This window comes from Lissotriton vulgaris, unplaced genomic scaffold, assembly GCF_964263255.1.
Source record: "Lissotriton vulgaris unplaced genomic scaffold, aLisVul1.2 SCAFFOLD_4264, whole genome shotgun sequence".
Lineage (NCBI taxonomy): Eukaryota > Metazoa > Chordata > Amphibia > Caudata > Salamandridae > Lissotriton > Lissotriton vulgaris.
The window spans coordinates 126,630-154,342 of NW_028252596.1; the positions used below are offsets into that span (position 1 = coordinate 126,630).

At 49.1% G+C, this 27,713-nt stretch overlaps 1 protein-coding gene across 1 annotated transcript in view; it reads right to left on the minus strand.

Moving 5' to 3' along the window:
• The window catches only part of LOC147662099 (zinc transporter ZIP13-like), a gene marked incomplete at its 5' end in the record, with an annotated part of 112,245 nt that overhangs the window by 72,250 nt on the left and 12,282 nt on the right, over positions 1-27,713 (minus strand). The window contains one exon of the mRNA XM_086951112.1: positions 15,343-15,495. Coding sequence (XP_086807238.1) covers positions 15,343-15,495 — 153 coding nt within the window. The remainder of the gene's footprint in view (positions 1-15,342; positions 15,496-27,713) is intronic.

Sequence of the window (27,713 nt, forward strand, 5' to 3'; positions counted from 1 at the left end):
TATGGGCTTTAGAACAATTTCTGTCGAACCATTTATGAGGCTTGGGTGGCAAATTGGATTTGGGAACTGTGAGTTCTTTAGCTATTTGTGAGCAAATAGAGTTAAAAGCTAAAACAGTCTCTTTGCTAGTGGCATTTTGGTCTAGACAAATACACATGGGTTCCTCTATCTTTGGGCACAGAGAAGCCATGAAAGTTTCCTGGACCACCTTACCCCACTTAAGCCGTCTGCCCTGGTCACTGGGCACCGTCGATGTGCAAGCCCTAGGAGAACCCAGGTGTTTGCTCCATAAGTCACTCCAGTGAACCTGTGCAGAGACTGGATTGTGGTCACTATGTGGGGAGGCAGTTACCTCATATATCCCCATCTTAGAGGTTAAACCCTGAGAAACAAAAATAAAATCTATCACAGACCCACTTTCAGACCCTTTATAAGTGGGCAAAGATTCGTCACTACCAGTGCTGAGGGGTTCAAACATATTAAGGCTAGCAAGGAAAAATTCAAGCGCCTCCCCCGCTTTGGTGTGAGCAAAGTGCAGATTGGCATTTTCAGTCTGACCCTCCAGGTTGCCTAAGTTACATTTTAAAACACATTTTTGAATGTTAAAATCACCTAAAATTATGAGATCGAAATTAGTGCAAGATTTTTGACTGTAATCGTTAAGAACATTTTCCAAGTGATCCACATGGGCTGTGTCTGTTTGTCTAACCCAGGAATTATAGAAATTTGAGACCACTAGGACCCGCCCTGGTGAGATAATCCACTCCACCATTAAAATGTTTGGGGAACCAGACTCTAGTTGTTTAAACGTCCCTGCCAGTTTAAGTGAGAAGAGGAGAACTAGTCCACCCTTAGCTCTTCCTGCACTACTTGGGGTTGCAGGTATAGTAAAACTTGTGAACCCATCCAACCAGAAAGTTGGTGAGGTGTCCCATGTTTCTTGGAGGGCAATTACGTGGTTACTGGCTATGAAGTCTATCCATGTGGGGTCTGATCTTTTAGCTCTAGTGCCCGCCACGTTCCAGCTAAGGAACCGACATGGAGTGAGTTCCACCTCCCCTAAGGAAGCTAAAGGCGGTGTCTGAGTATATGTTGGTTGTTTATTAACTGCAAGCATAGGATCCTCCGCCCTATCTATTTGGGTTTGCAGGGCCGAATGTCTTTGCCCCTCTAGTGTTTCTGCTTGGGCGCCCTTTTCTGTGATCACCTTAGAGGCCTTATCTGTTTGTCAATCCACCCCCTCTAGGCCGTTTAGACAATTAAACCGATTATAAATTGGGAGAAAAGGTGCCGGTCTACCCAAAAGTGGCCAGGGATGAGAAGCCTGGTGACGCCCACTACTTCTGACTCTCTCCCATCTATCATGATTTGGGGGCGGGTGGTGTGGGCCTGGGGTAATAGGGAAGAAGAAAGACACACGGAGGGTATGGATGGTAGATTCCCTTGATATATTTTCCCCTTGGCATATATGCGACACCGTACCCCTGTCCCTGAAACTCACCAGAACACAGTCCCCTGTGATGGATTTCCGGGTTCTCCCCACCCATGGAACCCTTCTTACCATTATAATCTCATTGTTAAGGTGTCTCGGGAGGGGTCTATTTTTATTTAGCCACTTAATAACCCTAGTTTTTAGGGCACAAAAATCCTCTACTTCTCCTTCATCAAGTGGCGGGACCCCTGCCATAACTACTGTAAGATCATTAGTCTCGGGGGGTAGGTTAGGGCGACGGGGTCTTGCAGGGGGCATTTTTTGATGGTCCGGAGTGTTATTGTCTATCGTATGTGCCTGAGGTACTGATACAAGGGGGGGGTTAAGCGTGTTAGTGTGAAGTGAATTGGTAGCTACAGGATTTGGTTTTAGGGATTTTTGGGGGACTACCCCATTTACAGCCTGAGATGGAACTGGCGCTGGGTTATCTACCCTGGGTTTTGACCCTTGCGAAGCAACAGGGGTGGTGATGGGTGCTAAATCGCTTTCCTGTCGACCACCGCGAGTTTTCAGACTTCCCAATGTGGCCTCCAGTATGGTTAGTCTGATCTCGATTTTTTTTACGCTTTCACTGATCGGGAGTAACAGTGACCTTAAGAGAAATTCCAAGTTTCCCAGCGGCACAACAGAGAGGGGGACATTAACACTACTAGTTCCTGCATCTGTGCTCAAGGCGGGAACTATAACTTCCTGCACATTAGATTTAGGGTGTGACACTGCCAGTGGTTTTACTGTGGATACAGAATGTTTTTGAGATTTGCCAAAGTCTAGGTGTAGAGTCTTGGGTTTACTACCACCCTGCACTCCCTTTGCCCTTCTCCTGCGTTTTTTTGGGGGTGGTCCCGGGATTGCTTGTGTGGTGACTACTTTCAATTTGGGATGCCTATCTTTGTGTGCTGTGGGCGGTTGTGAGGTTAAATCCATAATCCCCCTAACGGGACTGGAACTAATAGGTAGAGCTGTGCTCGTAATTTCAGCTGGGGAGGTGTTCGTACCCTCCCTTAACAGGAGTGGAATATCCTCAATTCGAGTTAACTCCTCCCTTAATGTAATAGATTGTTCTCCCATGGGGGTGTTTTTCAAGTTATCCACTGATCGTCTCCGTTCCGCCCTTAACCTTGACAAATTTCCCTCTTTGTCCACCTCCCCCACAGCCCGTGCAAAATAGTTTTCAAGAGTCCCGCTTTTCACTCCACCCGGCTTCTGGGGGGTACTCTCCCTTGTCGGTGAGGGCATGATTAAGCTCCGGGAGGGTCAGTCAGTTATGCCTCCCAGGGCGGGTGCAACAAAATAATAAGTCCAGTAAATACCTGCACAAATGGGAAACCAAGAGAGTGGGCCCAGCCCGGCCTACTCCGGCCGATGACGGCCTTGGACGGTCCCGCCCTTGTCCCGGGCTTCTCCCGGGACGCTCCCGCGCGCTCCCGCGCAGCGGTGTTTGTGATCCTACTTGAGTCTTCCCTGGCAATTGGATGGCTGTTAGGGGGCGGGGCGATGAGGGAGAGCGGCCCAGGTGTTGCGGGCGCGAGGTAGGCTGGGACTCTTGGGAAACTGAGTCCAGCCCCTCCTGCTCGCAGCCCTCGCAGCCAGCAGCCCCAGATGAAAGGTGAGAGCGCTGCCCCAGCAATGCTCGTCTGTGCCTCTGGCCGATGCGGGACCCGCGCAGCGGGTTCCGCGAGTCGTGGGTCTGTACCTCCGGCAAGGAAGTCCGCAGGTCCGTTAGGCAGCCAGGTATGATGCAGAGTGGTGTCCCACGAAGAGGAGAAAGTCCGTCCGCTTTCTACTGCCTGTTAGGGGGCGGGGCGATGAGGGAGAGCGGCCCAGGTGTTGCGGGCGCGAGGTAGGCTGGGACTCTTGGGAAACTGAGTCCAGCCCCTCCTGCTCGCAGCCCTCGCAGCCAGCAGCCCCAGATGAAAGGTGAGAGCGCTGCCCCAGCAATGCTCGTCTGTGCCTCTGGCCGATGCGGGACCCGCGCAGCGGGTTCCGCGAGTCGTGGGTCTGTACCTCCGGCAAGGAAGTCCGCAGGTCCGTTAGGCAGCCAGGTATGATGCAGAGTGGTGTCCCACGAAGAGGAGAAAGTCTGTCCGCTTTCTACTGCCTGTTAGGGGGCGGGGCGATGAGGGAGTGCGGCCCAGGTGTTGCGGGCGCGAGGTAGGCTGGGACTCTTGGGAAACTGAGTCCAGCCCCTCCTGCTCGCAGCCCTCGCAGCCAGCAGCCCCAGATGAAAGGTGAGAGCGCTGCCCCAGCAATGCTCGTCTGTGCCTCTGGCCGATGCGGGACCCGCGCAGCGGGTTCCGCGAGTCGTGGGTCTGTACCTCCGGCAAGGAAGTCCGCAGGTCCGTTAGGCAGCCAGGTATGATGCAGAGTGTGATAACATATCAGATGACACTGCTGACGAGACCACAGAGTATGATTTCATACCAGACGACACTGCTGATGAGACCACAGTGTTAAATTCTTCCAAATGACACTGCTGATGAGATCGCAAGCAGAGTGTGATATCATACCAGACAATACTGCAGGCTAAGTTTGACATGACTAGTCCCATCACCCTAAGTGAGACGGGTCTCCCAAGTTAGACCTGCGCATACTGTGCTACTGGATTGAAGCTAGGCTGGCTGATGGGGGTGATACCCCAAAACTGGTCGCAGGATGCTTGTTTCCGGTCCACGGAGGACCTGGCTTGGCAGTTTGGGCTGGACTGTTCCCACGAGGGCAGGCTAAAGACTGATTTGCATTTGGCTGGGTTCACACTGAGGTACTTAGACTGGGCCTAGAAGACTGTGCCTGGGCGCCTCCAGCTTACTGTACTAGAGTAGGTGGTCCTAGAAGACTGCGCCTTGGAGCTTTCAGCCAGCAGAACTAGAGTAGCCATGCCTACCTATACATTATGTACCAACTGCGACCGGACTGCCAAAGTCAATCCTTCCCATGTGGCCACATATAAAATGTTATAGGCAAAAGCGTAAACACCACTCTGCGGCGTTGCAGGGACCTCTTATTTATATATATAGTTTTAACAGTTTTATGCTGAATGAGTCTCCTCACATTGGGCGAGAGGAAGAGCACCACATCAACACACTGTTGCCTTACTGACAAATGTCTGAGCACTACCAAGCCACACTCAGGAGCACATTATGTAGGGATCGCTCTACTGGTTGAGAATTAGTTCCTGGTAATTAATGCATCTCCACCAATAAGAGGGCCTAGTAACCAACTACTGCTCCTGTCCTCCATCATGGGCCATACCTCCAGGATCCCTCCCTTCATCAGCAGCACAATTGTTCTTACACTGCGCTGACGCTTCAAGCAGCGACATGTCTCCCCGAAGAGTGTAGACTAGAAGTGGCTGCTGTAGAACAGGGCAGCATGAAAAAAGAAACTTATAATTTGTCTGCATCAAATTTATATACTTATATGTAATGCAGTGTTGGTAGCCGCAATATGTAATTCAGAATGTATCATCCATTTATTCAAATATAGATGGTGTTTTAGATAATGTAAGGCTACTTGTGACACTGAATAAGTTTGCAAACGTTCATGGCTTTAGTAGGCCCAGAAGCCATAGGTGTCAGGGTTGTACCATGCACATTTTCAAATAGTGTACCCTCGTTTTCAAACCTGGAAAGGAAACAGGAATGTGAGAGTATGTTAAAGCTAGTATTGTTTATATGAATGATATCTTCTACTGGAGGCTGTTTAGCGCTTCCTTGAAGGGGGATGGTCCTGCCACCTCCACGTTTATGCCTTGTGATGATTCTTTATTGATTTGTATTAAGAGAAAACCGATGTATACAGGTGTCGTTTTTTTAGAAATGTCGTTTTAACTGAGCGTTTTTAGTGAGTGCCCTCATTATGTTAAGTAAAGACGATTTTGTAGAGCACACTATCACTAGGGCCGGACTGGCCATAGCAGACATCAGGCATTTTCCTGGGAGACTGGAAGACTGGGGGCCGGTTTTGTTACGGGGGCCAGTTTTGCAGCTATGCAGCAAAATATGTTCCCAAATGCAGCAGTGCTGGGGCCGGTTTTGTTAAGTGGCAGTGCTTCTCACTTGCAACACCCCCTCCCCCTACCCCCCTCTTAACACCATCTTAACACCATCCAAGGGCTGCTTTGGGTTCCCAGTCCAGGCCGGGCTATCACGAAGGAGGTTATCCTGGCACTGAGCAGGTGTGAATCTAGGCACACATAGGACTTAGTGGGACTACCCGAAAAGCCAACTCTTCAGGGTCTTGCGGAATTCAAGAAGTGAAAAGGATGCTTTTGTGTTTAGCAGCAAGTCATTCCACACTTCAGTAATGATGTAGAGGGCTCAACGCCAGATCTGGTGCCTGTATACGCGGCATTGTAAAACAATTTAGAGGGAAGGAGGTATAGAAAATGCGACAAGAGTTACTGAGAAAGTAGGAGTCAAGACGAACTGTGGCATCTGGAACATTTGTGAAAACAAATGGGACTGTCGAGGTATGCTGGGCCACTGTAATGCAGTGCCTTGAAAGTGTGGGTGAGGAGTTTTAACTGTTCTTGTTTGTGAATGGGGAGCCAGTAGAGCTCTTTTGGTGTGCTGTGATGAGAGCAGCATGGGAAGGTTGAAAGGGATTCCAGCTGTTGAGTTCTGAATGGTCTGCATCCTTCTGAGAAGATTTTGGGAAGTGTTCCCATAGTATAGCTTAGGTGTGCCCAAGGAGTGCATGTATGGTGAAGCATTTTCCTCAGCATCTTCGGGGTATGAAAGCATGAGGCGGTGACGGCACGGAGTTAGGCGAGCAAGTCGAGTTTGCAGTCAGTGTTGATGATGAGGTTCTTGCAGTGGGTGGTGGGTTTCAGTCCTAGCTCTGCTAGCCACCAGGTGGAGTTCCACAGAGATGTGGCTTCTCGAAGATCACAATTTCGGTCTTCTAGGTGTTTGGCTTTACACAGTTAACCTTCATCCAGTGAGAGATTTCAGTCATGCAGGCACTGAACGTGATCCGGGTACTGGGGATCTTGCACAGGAGGGTCGGCACGAGGGAGGGAATCAGTTGCGTGTCGCAGAGGACGCTCATATTGTGAGAGCAGATGATGCTGGATAGAGGCATCAAGTATGAGGGACTCTGCAGATGAGGTCGCGGGTGCCAGATCATTCCGAGTGCGTGTCCTTCGACTCCAATGTGGTGTAGGCTTTGGATGAGGATTGGTGGGAGACTGCATCAAATGCAGTGTTGAGGCCCAGGAGGATGAGAGGCGCTGTCTCCTCGGTCCAGTCATGCAGATGTCATCCATGGCAACAATGAGAGAGTTTCCTTTCTGTGGTTGGGTCTGAAACCAGACTGAGTGGTGTTAGGGAGTCGGTGGTATTGAGTAAGTTGTCTGTTGATAACCTTAGCTGGGTATGGTAGCCGGGAGCTTGGTCTGTAGTTGGCGAGCATTGAAGGGTCTGTTAAGGGTTTCTTCAACAATGAGAGGAAAGATGAGTATTTCCAAGCCTTTGGAAAGGTCACAGAAGAGTTGGAAGCATTTCCAATGGGTGTGAGCAGGGCGCCGATGGGCTGCAGTCCTCTGGAGTAGGCTTGGTGGGGGCAGGAGTCCGATGCAGCCCCCGAGTGGATGGACTTCATGGTGGCGGTGGTTACTTCCGAGGTTCATGATAGGCCATGTGATTAGCATTGGTCCTTTGGATAAAACTGGGAAGCGTTTGTGAGGTCAGTCGGGCCAGTTGCGGGCCGAAGTTCCTGTAAATGGTGGTGATTTTGTTGCTGAAGAATTGAGAGATTGCTGCAGAAGTCCTGCAAAGGAGTATTTGAGTTGGAGGCTGCCGCTGGTGAGCTGCAATCTGACCCAATGGTGAATTTCTTCTTGTTTCTGGTGGTGCTGGCATCAATGTGGTCCAGTTTAACGTGCTCCGTCTCCTTGTCCTGGCTCATCCTCCATTTGTGGTCCAGTTGCCTGCAGTGGCTTTTCATCTGTCTGAGTTCCTCATGCACCAACTGGCCTGGGGTCTGGATTTATTAAAGTGTTTGTGGGCGGAGAGGAGGGGCGGTCGGGGAGTTGGCGCAGGAGGTGATCCAACTGTTCATCAGTACAAATGACAATCATCTTTGGTCTTGTAGTGTGCTGCTAGCTATTTTGCATTAAATGCTGGTGGACTTAAGGCTTTGTGATGTGCTTTATTTTTAACAAATGATCGTAAAGTGAAAGTCTGCGTGGCGATGCTTGTAATGGAGCAGTGGGCAGGATTTCAGGCCATAATGAGATTTTTTATATCGCTGCCCGAGGGACCCTGTAGGAGGCAGGCTTAGGATATGGTGCTCATTTATTTAAGTAAAGCACATTGCACTAATCCAGGCAACCCTGAAGGTGATTTTAGTGGTCTTGGACAACCTTAGAAAGCTCTCCAAGTGGTAGCTGTGGAGAAGGAGTCTAAAGCAGCTTGTTTTACCAGTATTTAATCTTATGGTATAGGTTAAGTGAAAAAGAACAACACAGTGTAGTTATCAAAATATATATTTACTATACACACTCACCAACACATTGCAATATCTTCTACCGGCAGATATAATCCCAATACACACAATACTTTAGTACTAGAACACGTTATTAGCACAAATACACAGTGGTCTTTAGGGGGGAGACCAAACCATACACTAATAAAGTGGAATGCGAACCACGAAGACGTATAGAGCCAGGGGTCCAGGGAACCACTGACAGCAAGTACCCAGAAAACCCACGGAGGCCGTGTGCAGAGTGAGAACACGACTGCGTGCTCAATACATTTCAATGGGTAAGTCGCAGTTGCAATTTAAAAGAAGACCCTTCCCAGCGGATGCTGAAGAAACCCAGTTGGAAGATGGAAGGTTGTAGAGTCACCCCACCAGTGGATACCCGGAGAACCAGGATACTACACCAGGGAAGCCGGGTGCATAGATGTGAAGTGAAGTCGGAAACTGCCGTAGAGCATAATGGAGGACTTCAGGAAAGATGCCGCTGGTGAAGAAGGTGAAAGAGTCTAGTGGAACCCAAATGTGGATTCAAGATGAGAGGTATCTGCAAGCAGAGGGGACAGTCTATGCCACTCATGAGTGACCAGGAGGCAAGGGAGACGAAAGCCCACCGAAATCAGAGATGAAGGAGAGTGGACGGTGACCTTGGAGCTGTAGTTGTGCGAACCAGGCGACGCTCTGGAAGACCAGGAGCCGTTCTCTAGCAATCAGACTGCAGATGTCAAGATCCGGAGGGCAAAGGGGGGTTGGTGTCAGTCGGGGTCATCAACAAGCCTTGACAACAGCAACAAATGTAGTATACGAAAAAGGTGCAATGTCGGGACCAGCAAGGTCCAAGTAACTCAACACAAGCAGGTAAGTCAGAGCAGGCCTGAGCAACCAGGGTAGCCCACTGGAGTGGAAGAAGACCCTCAAAATGGACCCACGGGCCGGAAGGCACAGGAGTCGCAAGAGGACCTCAAGCAGCTCACCAAAGGATGAAGGTATACGGTGCGGAGGATGTGGTGAAGGCGCAGATCTTGGTTGCAGGAGATACTTGAGGCTGGTGCTTCTTGCAGCCTAAAGATCGCTGGTGAAGAGAGTAAATAAGCCTTGGCAACAGCAAGTTGATGTGGTGCACAGGAGCACTGCTACAGCGGTTCCGAGAGCTACTAACTTCAAATTTGCTGTGAAGCCAGTGCAGGCCTCAAGGTAGTTGCAGAACCACCACCTGTGTTGCTGAACCTTTCAGAGTCCATAGGAGCTCAGGAACAACAGAATAGTCAGCTTTGTTGCGGTGCTTGCAGATGCAGTTAAGTGACTCCTTCACTTCAAGGGTGATTCCTTCGGTTATCTTGGACGTCCACAGGCCTGCAGAATTACCTGTATGGAGCACAGGCACAGACGACGCATAAGACCTGCAGGACGACGAGAACAGGAGCAGCAGGAGTCTTCAGAGTTACAGTCTTGGTTCCCAAAGCGAAGTCTAGTGAAGTCCAAAGTGCCTAGATGGCTGAAGATTAAGTGGTTTCGGATCTGAATCTTGTCCCACGACGAATCTAAGGAACCACCCACAGGTAAGGCTTTAAGTACCCTAACAGGTTTGTTACAGTTTTTAGTTCGCCATTGCGTAATGACGCATTGTCATTCTAAGTATCATTTTGGCTTAAGCACTTACAGCATGGGAGAATGGACTCCATGGATTGTAGGTTTGCCCTGCTCATGCGGGGGCACCCTCACACTTAAAACCGAGCACCCTGTCTTCAGGATTTTAAGGCCTGCTTTACAAGTTACTTCTAGGTTTTATGTGCAGTGGGCCTCAGAGTTAAGGAAACTTATATCTGTTGCAAGTTGTGCTCGCACAGCCTCCAGTAGCAGGCCTGTAGTCACAATTTGAGTGGTCTCCCATGGGTGGCATAATACATGCTTCAGCCCAGGGGGGACCCCTGGTGTACATGTGTCCGGGGTAACTTAGTACCATATACTAGGGAATGAATTTGAATTTAAAATATTTATGTAGCGCAACATTCACCGTGCGGTTTCTTGGCGCTGTGGAGACTAATTTAGCAGTAGGAACGAAACTGGTGGAGAAGAGAAAAATAAAATCAGTTTACATTAAGAAAAGCCTGGGTGAAAAGAAAGGTCTTAAGATCTTTTCGGAAAAGGGAATAGTGTCTAGCCAGACGCAAGTGATCGGGGAGGGAGTTCCAAAAGGATGGTGCCAGGAATGAAAAATTGGCTCCGCCCCATTTCTTGCGTCTGTACCGGGGTACCTGAAGGAGTGATTGGGTAGATGAGCGAAGCTCACGGACAGGGGTATACTCTTTTAGCAGAGAAGAGATGAAGGCAGGGGCAGTGCCCTGGCGCGCCTGAAAAACCATGCAACCAGTTTTAAAAAGGGATCGCTCCCTGACAGGTAGCCAATGTAGCGCCTTCAGTAGAGGAGTAGAGTGATTGGAGCGGGGGAGGCCATACACCAATCTGGCCGCCTGGTTTTGAACCAGCTGGAGCTTCCGCAGACTATACGCTGGGATGCCGTTGTAGAGGGCGTTAGCGTAGTCCAGCCGGGAGATAACCAGAGCGGACATGATTAACTTGAGTGCAAGGGGAGAAAAGAAACGAGAAACAGAGCGGATAGTTCGAAGAACAAGAAAACAGGAAGAAACAACAGAACTGATTTGTGGGTGAAGGTTGAGATGATGATTAAGTTTAACGCCCAGGGTCTTAACTGAAGAAGAAGGTGTAGGGGGGGATCCTAAAGAGGAAGGCCAGAAAGGAAATTCCAGGGACTGGAGGAACCACCCGTAAGGACCAATTCTGTTTTGTCAGGGTTCAACTTCAGATGGTTGTGGTTCATCCAGTCCCTGATAAAAATCATAGTAGACTGAAAATTAGAAATAGAATGAGAAGAAGAAGACAGATTAAAGATAAGCTGGAGGTCATCTGCATAGTTGTAAACAGTGACCTCCAGTTGCTGAAGTGCAAAGATCAGAGGATAGATATAGAGATTAAACAGAAGAGGGGAAAGAGAAGAACCCTGAGGAACACCACATGTGACTTTGAGTTGGGTGGCCGAAAAATCCCCCAGCCGGACCGCCTGGGTGCGGTCCCTCAGGAAGGACGATAGCCAAACCAGGGCTGAGCCCTCGACCCACGCCGCTCCGACACGGGAAAGTAAGATGGAATGATCCACCGTGTCGAAGGCGGCGGAGAGATCGAGGAGCACCAGAGCCTGGTGGTTGTTCTGGTCCATGCCCTCCCTGAGATTATTCAGGACCGACACCACGACGGACTCGGTGGAGTGCCTAGGCCGGAAACCTGCCTAGCGGGACGCTAGGCCCCCATTGGCTTCTACATGGACACTGAGGACCGATGTTACATGTCGCTCCAGCACCTTGCCCAAGTAGGGCAGGAGGGAGATGGGACGATAATTAGCTGGAGCCGAGGGATCCGCGCCAGGCTTCTTCAGTATGGGCACTATGGTGGCAGATTTAAGTGCTGGAATTACCACCCCCTGCGCCAGCGAGCTGTTGAGAAGGGAGATTGGAGGTTTGGGGCAAACGGAGTAAATCTGTTGCAAAATATGGGCTGGACAGATGTCCGCCGGGGAACCAGACTTTACTTTGGGAAGTATTGCAGGAAACACTTCGGTAAGCGGAGGGATAGAAGAAAGACAGCAGTGAACAGTAGGGGGAAAAGGCTCGGAAAAAGTAGGGGAAGGAAGTGAGATGTTGGCTTTGATGTTGTCAATTTTTTCTAAAAAATAGAAGTTCAAAGATTCACAGAGGGACTGAGAGGGGGGGGGCTTGAGAGTGGCCCTGTCAGAATAGGCCAGGTCCTGAACGATTGAGAAAATCTCCCTGGATTTATTCTCCGCTGCCAGAATTTTAGCTGAGAAGTGTGCGGTTTTAGCGCTCCATATGGCCCTTTTATAGTCACTCAGCAAAGTCAAATAATGAGTTTTTAGTAGAGGGCAGTAGTCCTTTCTCCATTGCCTCGGCCCGCCGAAGGGTCAGCTTTTTTATCTTCAGGTCATCGCCAAACTACCGATTTGACTCTTTGGATCTTCGGGTTGATATCCGTCGTAATGGGGCTACCATGTCGCAGCCTCCAGCAAGCCAGGTGTCGATGGCAGCGGCTTGAGAGATAGAAGAAAAGCCCTCTAAGTTAGGTGCGGAGTTCAAAAGGGAGGATGACAATGCAGGAAGGTCTACCCTATTCCAGTTCCGCGCCCAGGTGTTTTTGGCAGGCAGGATCTTTGTTGCCGACTTAAGGCCGACCCCTCTGACCTAAACAACTACCGTCCCATTACCAACATTCCGACTCTTGCCAAACTGTTGGAAAAATGCGCACAAATACAATTGACTAAACACATTACTCAGTTTGATCTCCTCAACTCTCATCAATCAGGCTTCCGAGCAAATCACAGTACTGAAACTGCTATGACTCACATAATTGACGACGCCCTTCAAATCCTAGATCATAACGATACCTGCCTCCTCATCCTCCTTGATCTCTCCTCCGCATTTGACACCGTCAAACATGAGAATTTACTCGAACTATTAAACACAAGAATGGGCCTATCTGGAACTGTGCTCAAATGGTTCACGTCCTTTCTGCATAACAGGTCGCAGAAATTTAAGAGCAACAACTTGATGTCCGCGCCAAGACCTGTATCGCTAGGCGTACCACAAGGATCCTGCCTATCCCCAACTTTGTTCAACCTAGTTATGGAACCTCTCACCACCTTGCTACAAGAATCCAATGTACACTTCCACATGTATGCTGATGACACCCAACTTTATCTCAAACTACAATCACCCAAAGACATCACGCTATTGAACTCAACGATCAGAAGCACACAATCCTGGCTGGCCGCTAATCATCTCAAACTCAATGCCCTTAAAACAGAGTTCCTTCTGATCGCACCTCCCGCGAAGATCACTACCGCACAAATGTGGCTTAAACACCTAACGGCACTCAATGTTCAACCCACCATCGTGGACTCAGCAAAATCTTTGGGCATAACACTTGACACCAATCTCAGCATGCAGGAACACATCAACAAAGCAACTAAGGGAGCGAACTACCAAATCAACACCCTTAGGAAACTTAAACCCTTCCTTCCAGCCAAAGACTTCCAAACTGCGGTACAATCACTAGTCATACCTCGAATAGAATACGGCAGCACCGCCCTCTGCGGTCTACCCCTAGCTACTACGGCACCCATAAGAGCCTCCTTAAACGCCGCAGCGAGACTCCTCACTGGATCAAAAAAACACTCACACATTTCCCCTGACTTCAAATCCCTGAACTGGCTGCCTTTTGAAGCCAGAATACACCTGAAAATCGCTTGTTTGACGCACAAGGCTGTCCACCTGAGCTCACCTAGATACCTCGCTCAGAAGCTGACGATTTCTGGAGGCTCCAGAATCACTAGAGGCACAAACAATCTTTTGCTAAAGCCTAAAAGATTCCGCAAGGAAAAAACCTATAAACGCTCTTTCTCAGGAATGGCTCCCAGGATTTGGAACTCACTCCCCCCTGAAACCAGGCTCATCCCCTCTATCACACTTTTCAAGAAAGAAGTAAAAGCGATCCTCATGGCTAAATACACCTGAACCACTACTGGGGATCAACTTCAAAGACTCGATACTGATCTGTACTACTTGTTCGAACCCTTTGCATTTTTGTATGACTTTGAAATTGAATTACTTGATTGTTTATGATATCACTACAATGTACTTTTAACACTATTGATGTATCTGTGAATATATGCTCCCCTCCTCTGTAAAGCGCTCTGATATCTGCGAAGATCTTGTTAGCGCTATATATAAAACTTTCTAAATAAATAAATAAATAAATAAGGCGGAGGGAAAAGGAAATCAGGGCATGGTCTGACCAGGGGCATGGGGACACGGTCATGGAAGAGACCGAGGTATTAAGAGACCAAACCTGGTCTAGTACATGACCGTGAATATGCGTAGGAGTCTGTAGATGGGAAATAAAATTCAAGGATGCAAGTGAATCAGAAAATTGCTTAGAGGCAGTACATTCATGGGGGTCTAAGGGCCAATAATTAAAATCCCCTAATACCAAAACTGAAGCGTGATTAATCGCTAGAGTGGCCAATAGGTCCTGAAATGCTGGCAAGAACAGGTGGGAAGCCTGGGGAGGGCGGTACATTAATAAACAGGTGAGCGGGGGAGAAAAGGCAAAAGAGCGAGCCACAAGGTGCTCGGTAGGGTTGATAGGAGAGGAGGGAAGAAGTTGGAAATTGTGCTCAGATTGAGCAATGAGAGCCACGCCACCCCCTGCCTTACCCGCTGGTCGATTGGCGCGGAGGGCCACATAAGAAGGGGGAAGGGCAGCCAACAGAGAGGGCAGGGAGGAGTCGCAGAACCATGTTTCTGTTAAAAGTAACATGTCAGGCTGGTGGTTATCAAGCAGCACAAATAGCTCCTGGTGGTGCTTTACTGCCGACCTAGTATTGAGTAAAATAATGGACAGGGGAGGGGAAAGGGATGAGGGATCAGGGACGTAGGACAAAGGAGGGAACGTATTAGTGGGTATAGGAGAATGAGAGATAGGATCAAGGCCAAGAGCAGAGATGCGCCTAATAATGGGTGCAGCCAGGGGCCAAGGACCCTGAAGAGCAAGTAGGCCCACAGATGAATAGGGAGGGACATAAGGACGCGCCCCTAGCCCTGTCTGGGCGCAGACGGGCTTGACTTAGGCTCGACTTCGGCGCGCCTTCGTCGCGCCCGCTGCGCTCGTCCGCTGCGCTTCCTCATTGGGTGTCGTTTAAATAGGGGCGGAGCGCGGGGGTGTGGCGCCGAGCTAGGTCGCCTGACCAGCCCAAACAAAGATGACGCCTACACTCCACCGAGCCCTGAAGAGGTATGATAAAAAGTTTGTTTCCTGTTGAAACAAATTCTAAGGTCCAGCGCCGCTGCTCTCATTCAGCAGGGCGTCAGCAAAGCACAGTCTTGTTTCCCACTGCAGGCGCGAACCCTCTGCCACCGGGGTCACCTGCCTCCAGTCCAGGGACTTACAAGGATACATCAGTAGCCCATCTGGAGTGTACCCATGTACTCACCATGTCCAATTAAGGGAAGATGCCCAGAGACGGGGGTCCTGATTAGCAGGATCCCAGTCAGACTAGTCAGAAAAACATAATGACACCGGCAGGAAGTGGGGATGGCCATGAAAGCAGATCCTACTCTGCTACAAAGCCAGCATTGGATTTTGGGCGTGCTGCAAGAAGGATTAGTAGTGGAAGTGCTGTCTGTCCCCAGTACTGGATTCAAAGTGTGTGCTGTAAAACTGGGGTGATCTGGCCGAATGCTTCTCTTTCCTCGAGCAAGGTGAATAGGGGACTCACTTGCCTTGATTTTCTCAGTTGCCCGCTTCAAGGTCAGTTGGCCGTTGGAATGGGAAATCCCCGTCTTGCAGTCGACTCTAGGGCTTCCCTTGAGCACTTCTTTCTTCCGGCCTGTGTAATACCCATTGCAGTTTGTGCCCACAGGCTTGGGAGGCCCCTGAAATGACAGAAGGGAAAAGCTCATATGAATTCCTTACTACAGTAAAAACGCTGAATAAAAAATCAAAGTAAAAGTATTCTGAACAGATTGACAGCACCGAACCAGACAGCTTCTGATACACTCTCTGAGGCACCAACGTGGGTCGGTGGCCTCAGAAATGTGTTTCTTTGCACTCTCAAACAGCAGCAAGGGATGAGAAACAGGAGCAGGTTAGGAATGTACAAGGCACCCGAAGGGAATATCTCACAGACTCATTGTCTGTTTGTTGGTAACAATTGTGAGAAGTTGGCCTGATATATGATGCTCACTAGTTCTAGTGATCACCTTGTATCAGTCCAAGCAACCCTTATGATGATTGGTTGTAAGTCAACCTTATAGACCAGCTATCCTAGTAGCGTGGACAAGAGCAGTCTTTAGGCTAAACTCTGAATGGCGTGTTAAGCCAGCTGTTTTACCACATATAACCCCTTGAATACCAAGTGAAAGGACACCACACAGGTTGTTATGAAAATAAACAGATATTTATTAACTGACATACACCTCTGAACTCTTTAAGAGATTAGAGGGCTAAGCACATGACAATACTCAAAAGGAAATACGAGTTCGCACAATATTTACAAGTGCGCCTTAGGGGCACGACAAACCATATACTCAAAACAATGGAATGCGAGGAAGGAAAGTACTGTAAGGAGATCCAGAGGCTGGAGGACCGCTGGGACTACGCTACAAACTAGGTAAGTAAGGAGCAGGAGGCCCACGGGACTCACGTGCAGAGTGGAAACTCTCACGCGGGATGCGTATCAACGTCTATAGATCTTACAGTTTAGAAAGTTACGGATTCCGGACGAACCCGGCTGGATGGAGGGAAAACAACAGTGGACCTGAACACTAGGATAGTGTACACAGACTTCAGCATCTGGAAGCTTTAGTTACCTAACCCACAGGCTGCGGGTGCATAGGGCTGAAGTTGCGTCGGGTTTGCTGCGTTGATCCCGGTGATGCCTGAAAAAAGGAGTTGCTGGCAGGCAGCCAGATGGAGGAGTCCGGTGGTTCCAAGGGTGGAACTTAGAAGAAGGAGTCCTGAAAGGGAAGGGGACAGAGTCTCGGTCACTAGCCAGTGACGGTGCTGGAACCAGGAGGGAACCAGATGCTGTCGCCGCGTTCAGGTGACGGAAGGGTCGCTTCTCTCTGTAGCTGCGCGGTCCAGGAGCTGCTCTTCACGAACAGGTTGGAGGCACGAGCTGTCCCACGTAGTCTGCTGCTGTTGGCGGTGTTGGATCGTCGATCTGGTCAACAGGCCTTGGCAAGTGCAAGCCACGCGGTGGAACAAAGATGGCGTCTGGTGCGGACCAGGAGGGTCCGGAGTGCTTCTCTTTTACAAGGAAGCAAGGTCCAGTCTGGGGGACCAGACCAGCAGTGTTGAAATCTTCGTGTCGTCGTCTCAGAGGTCACCAGCCAGCCGGCAAGTGACCAGACAACAGGAAAAGCAGCAGCCAGGCAAAAGGGCCCCACGCAGATCACGTGGATGCTGGGGGGCTGGTCTTTGAAGCAGGAGCTGCGTCGGTGTGGGGCTTCTCAGACCCCAGTGCACTCACTCGAGGATCCCTCGGCAGTCGTGCTGGAAGCGCTGTGCAGGTTTCTTCAAGATGGCCGTCTCCAAGTTGCTCGTTGCACCCACGGGTCCCAGTTGTGCTGTGGATGTGGGTAGAGGTCAGAGGAGTCTGGAGGTCCGGGTCTCGTCGAGCTGGGTCGTCGGGTTCCAGGAAGGAAGGACTTGCAGCAAACCGCACAGGAGCTTGATGGTGCCTGCGAAGCAGGATGGTCACTCCCTTACCATAGGGGAGATTCTTCAGTCTTCTGATATTCAGGAGGGCGAAGGTCAAGAGTTCTTCGTGAAAGTTGTCAAGATTAATCTAACTTGGAATGGGACCAGCTCCTACCTTTATTCAGCTAAAGGGGGCTGCACTACGACTAGGTCCCTCCTCCTCTGTGGGACCAGGAAGGGGGGTGGTTACACCCCCTTTCCTTTGTCCGGTCTTGCACCAGCTCTGGGGCTGGAGTGCCCCAGGAACTGGTTCAGACCGGTGTATGCACAGGGACACCTTGTGTGCCCCAGGCATGTCTCATTCCTTTCAGCCCTGTCCTACCTAATACACAAAATCCTGTCTGGGGTGGTGCTAGCACCTCCCAAGGTAGGAAACTCTGCTGGGAGTCCTCCCTCGCTGGAAGGACTCCCAGCAGAGGGAGGTCAGACCTGTGTCTGTGGTGGTAGCATCCATTTTGTGATGCTGAGGCTCGAGTTAACTTTAACCGGGGTTCACAGTTACTTACTTGTCGTGTCCCTCTAGAAGGGTGGAATGCTAACCCCGTCGCCAGAATTGGCGAGGGGGTAGTATTCCAATTCCTATGACACTTACTCGACATGTTTTGATAATGCTATGCCAAAGTTAGCATTTGACCGCAAGGTTCATAATGCACTTAAGAGTATATGGTATGCGTTATCATGGAACAGCTATTAGGACTTGGTTCCGCAAGCTGCAAACGGGCTCAGCTCATGCCAGAGCACCATCTCACACAATTCCAAGCACTCTGCCTTCAGGATTGATAAGGCCTGCCATAGGAGTGACTGTTAGGAGGATATGTGTCCATTTTAGGGTTAGATATAGGGATACTATATCTAAAGCAAAGGGTGATTACACAACCTTGCCCCAGCTGATTGATCAGCAAGTTGTGGCATAATACATGCTGCAGCCCCTGGTAGGCCCTGGGTGCACCTATGCCCTGGGTACCTAAGGTACACTGTACAGGGACTGATAAGGTGACTCAGTATCCAATTAGATATGCACCTAAGGTACATGGAATCCATTTTACAGCGAGAGCAGTGGGCCTGGGGTCCTGAATAGCAGGGCCCCAGGTCAACTAAGTCGAAAAACCAGCAAAACACCAGGCAAAAAAGTTGGGGGCAACCATAGTCGGATATCCACCTTCCTACATAACCCCCCCTCCCCCCAAACGAAAGGAGATAAGGCTATCCTTGACCAGGTCGTTAAGGCAGAGTGCTGGGAAAGTACAGAATCGATAGTGTGGTAGTAACACCCGGTCCGGACTTGTTTTGCAGGACTCGGGAGACTGATTATTGAGCTGCCGATTATCCAGGTTGGGAGCAAAATACCACTAATATCGGTAAGCCCGTGTTCAAAACACTCGTTTAAGTTAATATTGAGCCCAGGTTCAAGTCTCTTCAACGCCACCCATTTTTATTCTTTTTACAGAAAATAACACTATTCGCATTGGCTTAAGGTAAGCCCCTTTGTCTTCACCTCAGCCTCCATTAGAGGCTTAACTTAATCGCCATAGATAAAACAGGCTTATGTTTGTTATGTCTCCCCACTTACAGTTGTTTATCGTTTTCCACACGTCTACCACGCCAAGTGTTTTTTGGTTCAACCAATTCAAGGTATGTGCAGAGGCAGTCTTGTGAGGTGTCACTGGTATCACGAGAATGGTTATCTTAGACTGTAAGTTCTAAAATTTTGTCAGTTTGTCATTCTAGATTATTAGTCCTGAGGAGAACTCCAAATTGGGGAGTTCGAAACGCGTCAACCAGTTGTGTGGTCATTTTGTCAAAAAAATCAAAATAATTTTGTTTAAATAGATTCATCAAAAGAATGTGTAAATATTTCAAAAATTGTAAAATTGTGAATATTGTATATATGTACATTTTCAGAAATTGATATAAGATTTATGCCTAGATTTTTGACATTAGACCGTTAGGATTTGTACTGTTTTTTGTTGGATGAATGTAGATGAATGAATAAACTTTGGCCAGTGTGTAAGTTTGGATGTGTGGTCTAATTATTGACAAATTGTGTTTTGTATTCTTGTAAATATGTCATTGTATTGATTTTGTGGATATACACCAACTCTTGGTTTCGAATGAAAATATAATAAAAAGAAAAAAAATCCACTAGTGCTTAAAGTAATAAATAAACTAGTGAAGTAAACAAAAAAACGGACCCCTATGTTTGTTTCATATAGGTCAGACAAAAAGTATTTGAACAATACCCAGTACTGGCAGTTGTTTTGTTGGTTAATCCTTGACCAGGTAAGCATATATTGCCTGAGTGGCCATATGAGGTGGTATATGCACTGACATGGTTACCCCCTATTTCATGGTCCACTAAGCAATCCCTCACCCTAAGGGTATCTGAGGGTCTCCACCATAGGGAATCTCTACCTGTGGTGTGTTTTGGCAAAGTAAAAGGCTGGTGCTGGGATGGAGTACTGAAGTGAGACTCCACTAATGTTGGGCTCAACTTCCTCCAATCACTATCCACCATATGTGCCTTCTTTTCCAGGACTGAGTTGGTGTGAGCTCTCAGGGTCAACCTCTGGCTACCTAAAGCTGGAGGCTGAGTCCCTCTGTTTGGCTTACTGGAGGGACTGGTCAGGTTTGGGGCTTTTAGGTCCCAGGTTTGGCTGTGCCCAACAGTGTCCATTTGTGGGAGGTCCCTAACTAAGTTTAAGGGGGATCCCTCAGGAGTGTTTTTTTATTTTCACTTGGCTAGGCCTGCTAGCTTCAGTGCCCTTAATCTGCTGATTGGGGAGTTCTTTTGGACAAGGGGCCCTTTGGGGTCCACCACTGGCCTCCCTGACCTCTACAGCCCTGGGTTGACTGAGGCAGGGTAGAGAGGGGCAGGTTACCTGCTCCAGACTGGGTCCCACATTGGAAGGGTCCACTGACATCAGGGGTTCTGCCAGGCTAGGCCCTACTACCTCTGGGGCAGTTTCTTCACAAGGGGTCAGATCAGTTCCCTGGGGAGGCTGATCCTTTCCTAAAGTCTGGTGGGAGGGGGATTTCTCTTCTAAAACTGAGCTGAAATGTTATCATAAGGCGTGTGCTACAACCAGAGCCATCCACGTCAATAAATCCATAAGTGAAGCAATAAATAAATCCAAAACTCTGTTCACTGTGGTGAAGGAGCTCGCTGGTTCTCAGACCACAGCTACACTCCCCCAACTATCCAATGCTAAATGCGAGGAGCTTGCCCAATACTTCACTTCTAAAATCACGAGTATACATCAGGATATCCTTGCTCAAATCAAATTACCTGTTCTTCTCACCTTCCCTCAGACTAAGAACATGCCCATCAACTCTTCTAGGTCACCTCTGCCTCTACTGCTGTTGTGGCCTGACCTCTGCTCGGAAACTCATTCAGAAATACTGAGCAAAATTAAATCATGTTCCCCGCTGGACCCACTGCCCGTCCAAATCCTGCGTTCTTTGAACTCTTCCCATCTATACACTATTTGTAAGATTCTAAACCTTTCACTCACTACTGCCACTGTTCCTAGTTGTTGGAAACATGCCATAGTCACCCCGTTACTGAAGAAACCACAGGCGGATCCTAAACTATCCGCCAATTATCGTCCAATTTCTTTATTACCGGCATTTTCGAAAGTTTTGGAACGACACATCCATTTCCATCTTTCAAAATTTGTGACAAGACAATAATCTGCTACATCCCTCTCAATCGGGATTTCGCCCTGGTTTCTCTACGGAGACGACCCTGTTGGGCGTTACAGACAACTTGCGTCTGCTTTTGGATCGAGGAGAAACAGTTGCGCTGATCTTGCTCGATCTCAGCGCAGCTTTTGATACTGTGTTACACAGTATCCTTCTCAAATCCCTTGCTGCCATTGGCATTGGCAACAAAGCATTGGACTGGCTTGCATCTTTTCTGTCTGACCGCACTTTTCAAATTTTCTCTAAGTCATCATCTTCTAAGAGTCACTCCTACCCACATGGGGTACCCCAAGGGTCTATTCTTAGTCCTCTACTTTTTAATTTGTATGTCACACCTTTAGCTTTCATTGCACAATGCTCGGGACTAAATCTTTTCTCATACGCTGATGATTCACAAATTGTTTTTTCACTCTCTCGAATTGATCCCACGGCCCCCTCCCCTCTGCAAACTGGACTCACCAAGATAGCCGAATGGATGAATAACAACCTACTCAAGTTGAACGGCGGGAAGACAGAGGTCCTGATTCTTGGCAACAAACCCGATCTCTGGAACTTGACTCATTGGCCCACTTCCATGGGTCCCCTTTCAATTCCATCGGAACAAGTACGAAACTTAGGAGTTACTATCGACAGAGGCCTCACCATGAAAGATCAGGTCAACAGAGTCACAGCCATCTGTTTTACCATCCTACGATGGCTGCGAAAAAATTTCTGGATGATCCCTAAAAACACCCAGAGATCTGTTGTGAACGCCTTGGTGACCTCCAGATTGGATTACGGCAACGTGCTCTATCTGGGGTCTCCAAAGGTCGTTACACGTCGCCTTCAACTAGTTCAAAATGCTGCAGCTCGGCTCCTCTGTGGCTGTCGTAAACGTGACCATATCACAGAACGCCTGAGAGAGCTACATTGGCTTCGTGTTGAAAACCGGATCAAGTTTAAAGCGCTGGGCTTTATGCACAAGATCAAAGCCGGATCAGCACCCCCCTACCTTCAAGCCCTTGTCAGTCCTTACCTTCCAGCTCGCTCTCTTCGTTCCTCATCTCACCATCTTTTTAATGTACCCAGGTTCAAACTTTCCAGAATGGGAGGTACTTCCTTTTCGAACTTAGGACCCAGACTGTGAAATTCACTTCCACTGGCCCTACGGATGGAAAATAGTCATACGCAATTTCGCAGAGCAGTGAAGACCTGGCTCTTCGACCTCTAACTTCTTCTGTCTCATGTTGTCGGTCTGTCTCTTAGCGCCGGGAAACCCTTATGGGTAGCTGTCGCGCTCAACAAAATCAATAAATAAATAAATAAAAAAATTAATAAATTCCTCCTCAATGCTCTCTGTCTGAGTGGAGTGATCCATAGTTTCAGGCTTCACAACACTATTATCTGTCTGAGTTTGAGCTGTGGCCATCACAACTCCACCAACCTTTTCAGGAAGGGACTCAGTTTGGGTATGGGCTGTGACCATCACAGCCTTGCCAACCTGTTCGGGGAAGGAATCTGTCTGAGATTGGGCTGTGACTGGCACAGCCCTCCTGACCTGTTCAGGGAGGACATCTTGGACTGGGGCTGTGGCTATCACTGCCCCACTAACCTTACCATGGAGGTTTACCATTTTAAAATGGGTTTCTTGCTCTACCTCAGCCCAGGCTGAGATCTCTAAATCATTCCCCAGTAGGCAATCTACAGGCAAGTTCGATGACACTGCCACTCTCTTGGGGCCAATGACACCTCCCCAGCTGAGATTGACCACTGCTATGGGATGATCTCTCTGCACTCCATCAATGTTGGTCACCTGGAATGCGGCTCCAGGTATAAGTTGCCTTGAGGGGACTAGGCTCTCAGTCACCATGGTGATGCTAGCCCCTGTGTCTCTGTAGGCCTCAACGTTTGAACCATTGATGAGGGGCTCCTGTCTGTACTTGTCCAAAGTGTTGGGACAAGCTGTGAAGTTGGCAAACCCCATGCCAGTCTCACAGACAAGAGTATCTAAGTTTGGGGACCTGGTTAGGCCAGAGTCCCTAGGAACTCCCAAAGTAAATCCACCCAAATTCTTGGGGGCACTCCCACCACCTGGGGGATTACTACTAGTAGTAACAGGTGGCTTGGAAGTGTTACTTGGGGGTATGTTCTCCTTATTGTTGTTGGCCCTTGGGCAACTGCTGTCAGTTTTCCAATGGCCTACCTGTTTGCAGGTATGGCAATAAGGTTTCTTTTGGGTATTGGAAGGATTCTGGGACCCACCCTTTTCAGAGGATTTTTGGGGCCCTGATGTGGTTTGATCAGAAGATTTATTCCCACCCTTCTCTTGAGGCTTGGTAGATTCTTTCTTTTGGTCACCACCCTGGTTCATAGGCCTAATCCTGGTTCTGACCCATTTGTCTGCCCTCTTACCCAATTCTTGGGGAGAGGTCAGATCAGAGTCTACCAGGTGCTGGTGTAATAACTGGTTCTGACAATTATTTAAGACTTGCTCTCTCATAATTAGGTTATATAATCCTGTGTAATCAGTAACCTTACTTCCCAGTAGCCAGCCTTCTAGAGCCTTAGAGGCACAATCAACAAAGTCAGTCCAATCCTGAGACTGAGTTTTCTGGGTGTCTCTGAACATCAACCTGTACTGTTCAGTTGTTAAGCCAAACCCATCAATCAGTGTATTCTTCAGGACTTGGTAATTGTTAGCATCCTCAGCTCTAGTAGTGAGGAGCTTATCTCTACCTTTACCTTCAAAGGAGAGCCACAATATAGCTGCCCACTGACTTTGGGGGATGCACTGGACGGTGCAGGCACTCTCCAAAGCAGTCATCCATTTGTGGATGTTATCCCCTTGCTTAAAGGGGGGCACTATTTTACTCAGGTGTCTAGTATCAAAACTCCTGTCTTTATCTCTAATGATAATGCTGCCACCAGTGGGGTCTGCCCCACTCAATTTCTGCTCTCTGGCAAAGGCAAGTCTTTCTTTGGCAAGGGCAAGTTCTTCCCTCTCAATCCTCAGATTGACTTCCCTCATCTTGGCTTCATGCTCTCTCCTCTGAGGGGATGTCATCCCTCCCTGAGAAGATGCCTGAGAGACATGGGTGTGAACAGATCTGTTAGAGCCTCTGGAGAGAGACCTAACTCGTCTATTCCCAAGGTTAAGCCTGCCTGAGGGTGGGCCTGGGGGTCCCCCAGTTCCATTCTCATGTATGCTTAAGTTGGTCCTGGTAAGCCTGCTGACTCCTCCCTGACCATGGTTTACCTCACCATCAGATGAGTCTCCATCTACCTCCACTTCTTCAGTTTCCGGGAAATTGGAGTCCTCCTCAAGTGGGGGGTATGTCTTCCTCTGTAGGATCAGATGGGCCTGGATTAGAAGCCCTTCTGGTATCAAATGTCTCTAAGAGATCTATCAGGAAGTTGATTGTAGGGTTAGAACCCTGTTTTAGTTTCCTGGAGGTACACAATTGTCTCATCTCCTGGAAGCTAAGGGCTGCATATCTTGACATGACCTGTGGAGGGTCAACTGCCACAAGGGGAGCCACTGCGTTCTCTCCTGTGGTAGACATGCTTTTCTAGTGAGGTGTAAGTGGTGCACTTACCTACACTATGGGTTTACCTACTGATCCCTTGCTAAGAGTTGTAGTCAGGGTGTGCTACTCCCTTTCTACTACAACAGCTGGTTCAGTAGAACTCAGAGTATTTCTAAGCTTGTTATATGTACCTATGGTACCTTATGTGATCTTTCAAATGATATCTCAAGATTATATTTGGTAAAAACAACAGCAAGCTCAAATCCCAACCGCTGCACACCAATGTGAGAAGTTGGCCTGGTATATGATGCTCACTAGTTCTAGTGATCACCTTGTACCATGCCAAGCAACCCTTATGATGATTGGTTGTAAGTCAACCTTACAGACCAGCTATCCTAGTAGCGTGGACAAAAGCAGTCTTTAGGCTAAACTCTGAATGGCGTGTTAAGCCAGCTGTTTTACCACATATAACCCCTTGAATACCAAGGGAAAGGACACCACACAGGTTGTTATGAAAATAAACAGATATTTATTAACTAACATACACCTCTGAACTCTTTATGAGATCAGAGGGCTAAGCACATGACAATACTCAAAAGGAAATACGAGTTAGCACAATTTTTACAAGTGCGCCTTAGGGGCACGACAAACCATATACTCAAAACAATGGAATGCGAGGAAGGAAAGTACTGTAAGGAGATCCAGAGGCTGGAGGACCGCTGGGACTACGCTACAAACTAGGTAAGTAAGGAGCAGGAGGCCCACGGGACTCACGTGCAGAGTGGAAACTCTCACGCGGGATGCGTATCAACGTCTATAGATCTTACAGTTTAGAAAGTTACGGATTCCGGACGAACCCGGCTGGATGGAGGGAAAACAACAGTGGACCTGAACACTAGGATAGTGTACACAGACTTCAGCACCTGGAAGCTTTAGTTACCTAACCCACAGGCTGCGGGTGCATAGGGCTGAAGTTGCGTCGGGTTTGCTGCGTTGATCCCGGTGATGCCTGAAACAAATGAGTTGCTGGCAGGCAGCCAGATGGAGGAGTCCGGTGGTTCCAAGGGTGGAACTTAGAAGAAGGAGTCCTGAAAGGGAAGGGGACAGAGACTCGGTCACTAGCCAGTGACGGTGCTGGAACCAGGAGGGAACCAGATGCTGTCGCCGAAGTCAGGTGAAGGAAGGGTCGCTTCTCTCTGTAGCTGCGCGGTCCAGGAGCTGCTCTTCACGACCAGGTTGGAGGCACGAGCTGTCCCACGTAGTCTGCTGCTGTTGGCGGTGTTGGATCGTCGATCTGGTCAACAGGCCTTGGCAAGTGCAAGCCACGTGGTGGAACAAAGATGGCGTCTGGTGCGGACCAGGAGGGTCCGGGGTGCTTCTCTTTTACAAGGAAGCAAGGGCCAGTCTGGGGGACCAGACCAGCAGTGTTGAAATCTTCGGGTTGTCGTCTCAGAGGTCACCAGCCAGCCGGCAAGTGACCAGACAACAGGAAAAGCAGCAACCAGGCAAAAGGGCCCCACTCAGATCACGTGGATGCTGGGGGGCTGGTCTTTGAAGCAGGAACTGCGTCAGTGTGGGGCTTCTCAGACCCCAGTGCACTCACTCGAGGATCCCTCGGCAGTCGTGCTGGAAGCGCTGTACAGGTTTCTTCAAGATGGCCGTCTCCAAGTTGCTCGTCGCACCCACGGGTCCCAGCTGTGCTGTGGATGTGGGTAGAGGTCAGAGGAGTCTGGAGGTCCGGGTCTCGTCGAGCTGGGTCGTCGGGTTCCAGGAAGGAAGGACTTGCAGCAAACCGCACAGGAGCTTGATGGTGCCTGCGAAGCAGGATGGTCACTCCCTGACCATAGGGGAGATTCTTCAGTCTTCTGATATTCATGAGGGCAAAGGTCAAGAGTTCATCGTGGAAGTTGTCAAGATTAATCTAACTTGGAATGGTACCAGCTCCTACCTTTATTCAGCGAAAGGGGGCTGCACTACGACTAGGTCCCTCCTCTGGGTGGGACCAGGAAGGGGGGTGGTTACACCCCCTTTCCTTTGTCTGGTCTTGCGCCAGCTCTGGGGCTGGAGTGCCCCAGGAACTGGTTCGGACCGGTGTATGCACAGGGACACCTTGTGTGCCCCAGGCATGTCTCATTCCTTTCAGCCCTGTCCTACCTAATACACAAAATCCTGTCTGGGGTGGTGCTAGCACCTCCCAAGGCAGGAAACCCTTTGTCCGAGCCTCCCTCGCTGGAAGGACTCCCAGCAGCAGGAGGTCAGACTTGTGTCTGTGGTGGCAGCATCCATTTTGTGATGCTGAGGCTCGAGTTAACTTTAACCGGGGTTCACAGTTACTTACATGTCGTGTCCCTCTAGAAGGGTGGAATGCTACCCCCCGTCGCCAGAATTGGCGAGGGGGTAGTATTCCAATTCGTATGACACCTTACTCGACATGTTTTGATAATGCTATGCCAAAGTTAGCATTTGACCGCGAGGTTCATAATGCACTTAAGAGTATATGGTATAGCGTTATCATGGAACAGCAATTAGGACTTGGTTCCGCAAGCTGCAAACGGGCTCAGCTCATGCCAGAGCACCATCTCACATAATGCCAAGCACTCTGCCTTCAGGATTGATAAGGCCTGCCATAGGAGTGACTGTTAGGAGCATATGTGTCCATTTTAGGGTTAGATATAGGGATACTATATCTAAAGCAAAGGGTGATTACACTACCTTGCCCCCGCTGATTGATCAGCCAGTTGTGTCAGATGTGGATGGCCAGCCAGGGGTGGCATAATACATGCTGCAGCCCCTGGTAGGCCCTGGGTGCACCTATGCCCTGGGTACCTAAGGTACACTGTACAGGGACTGATAAGGTGACTCAGTATCCAATTAGATATGCACCTAAGGTACATGGAATCCATTTTACAGCGAGAGCAGTGGGCCTGGGGTCCTGAATAGCAGGGCCCCATGTCAACTAAGTCAAAAAACCAGCAAAACACCAGGCAACAAAGTTGGGGGCAACCATAGTCAGATATCCACCTTCCTACAACAATCATCTCACTGTTGTCTCCAGACCCACTCCTGGCTATCTTAAGTTACTCCAAGCCACTCCCTAAGGACCTTAGACGACTGGTAGATATGGCCTTTCTCCTTGCCAGAAGATGTGTGGCCCTCTGTTGGCTTAGAGGTCCAACACCCAC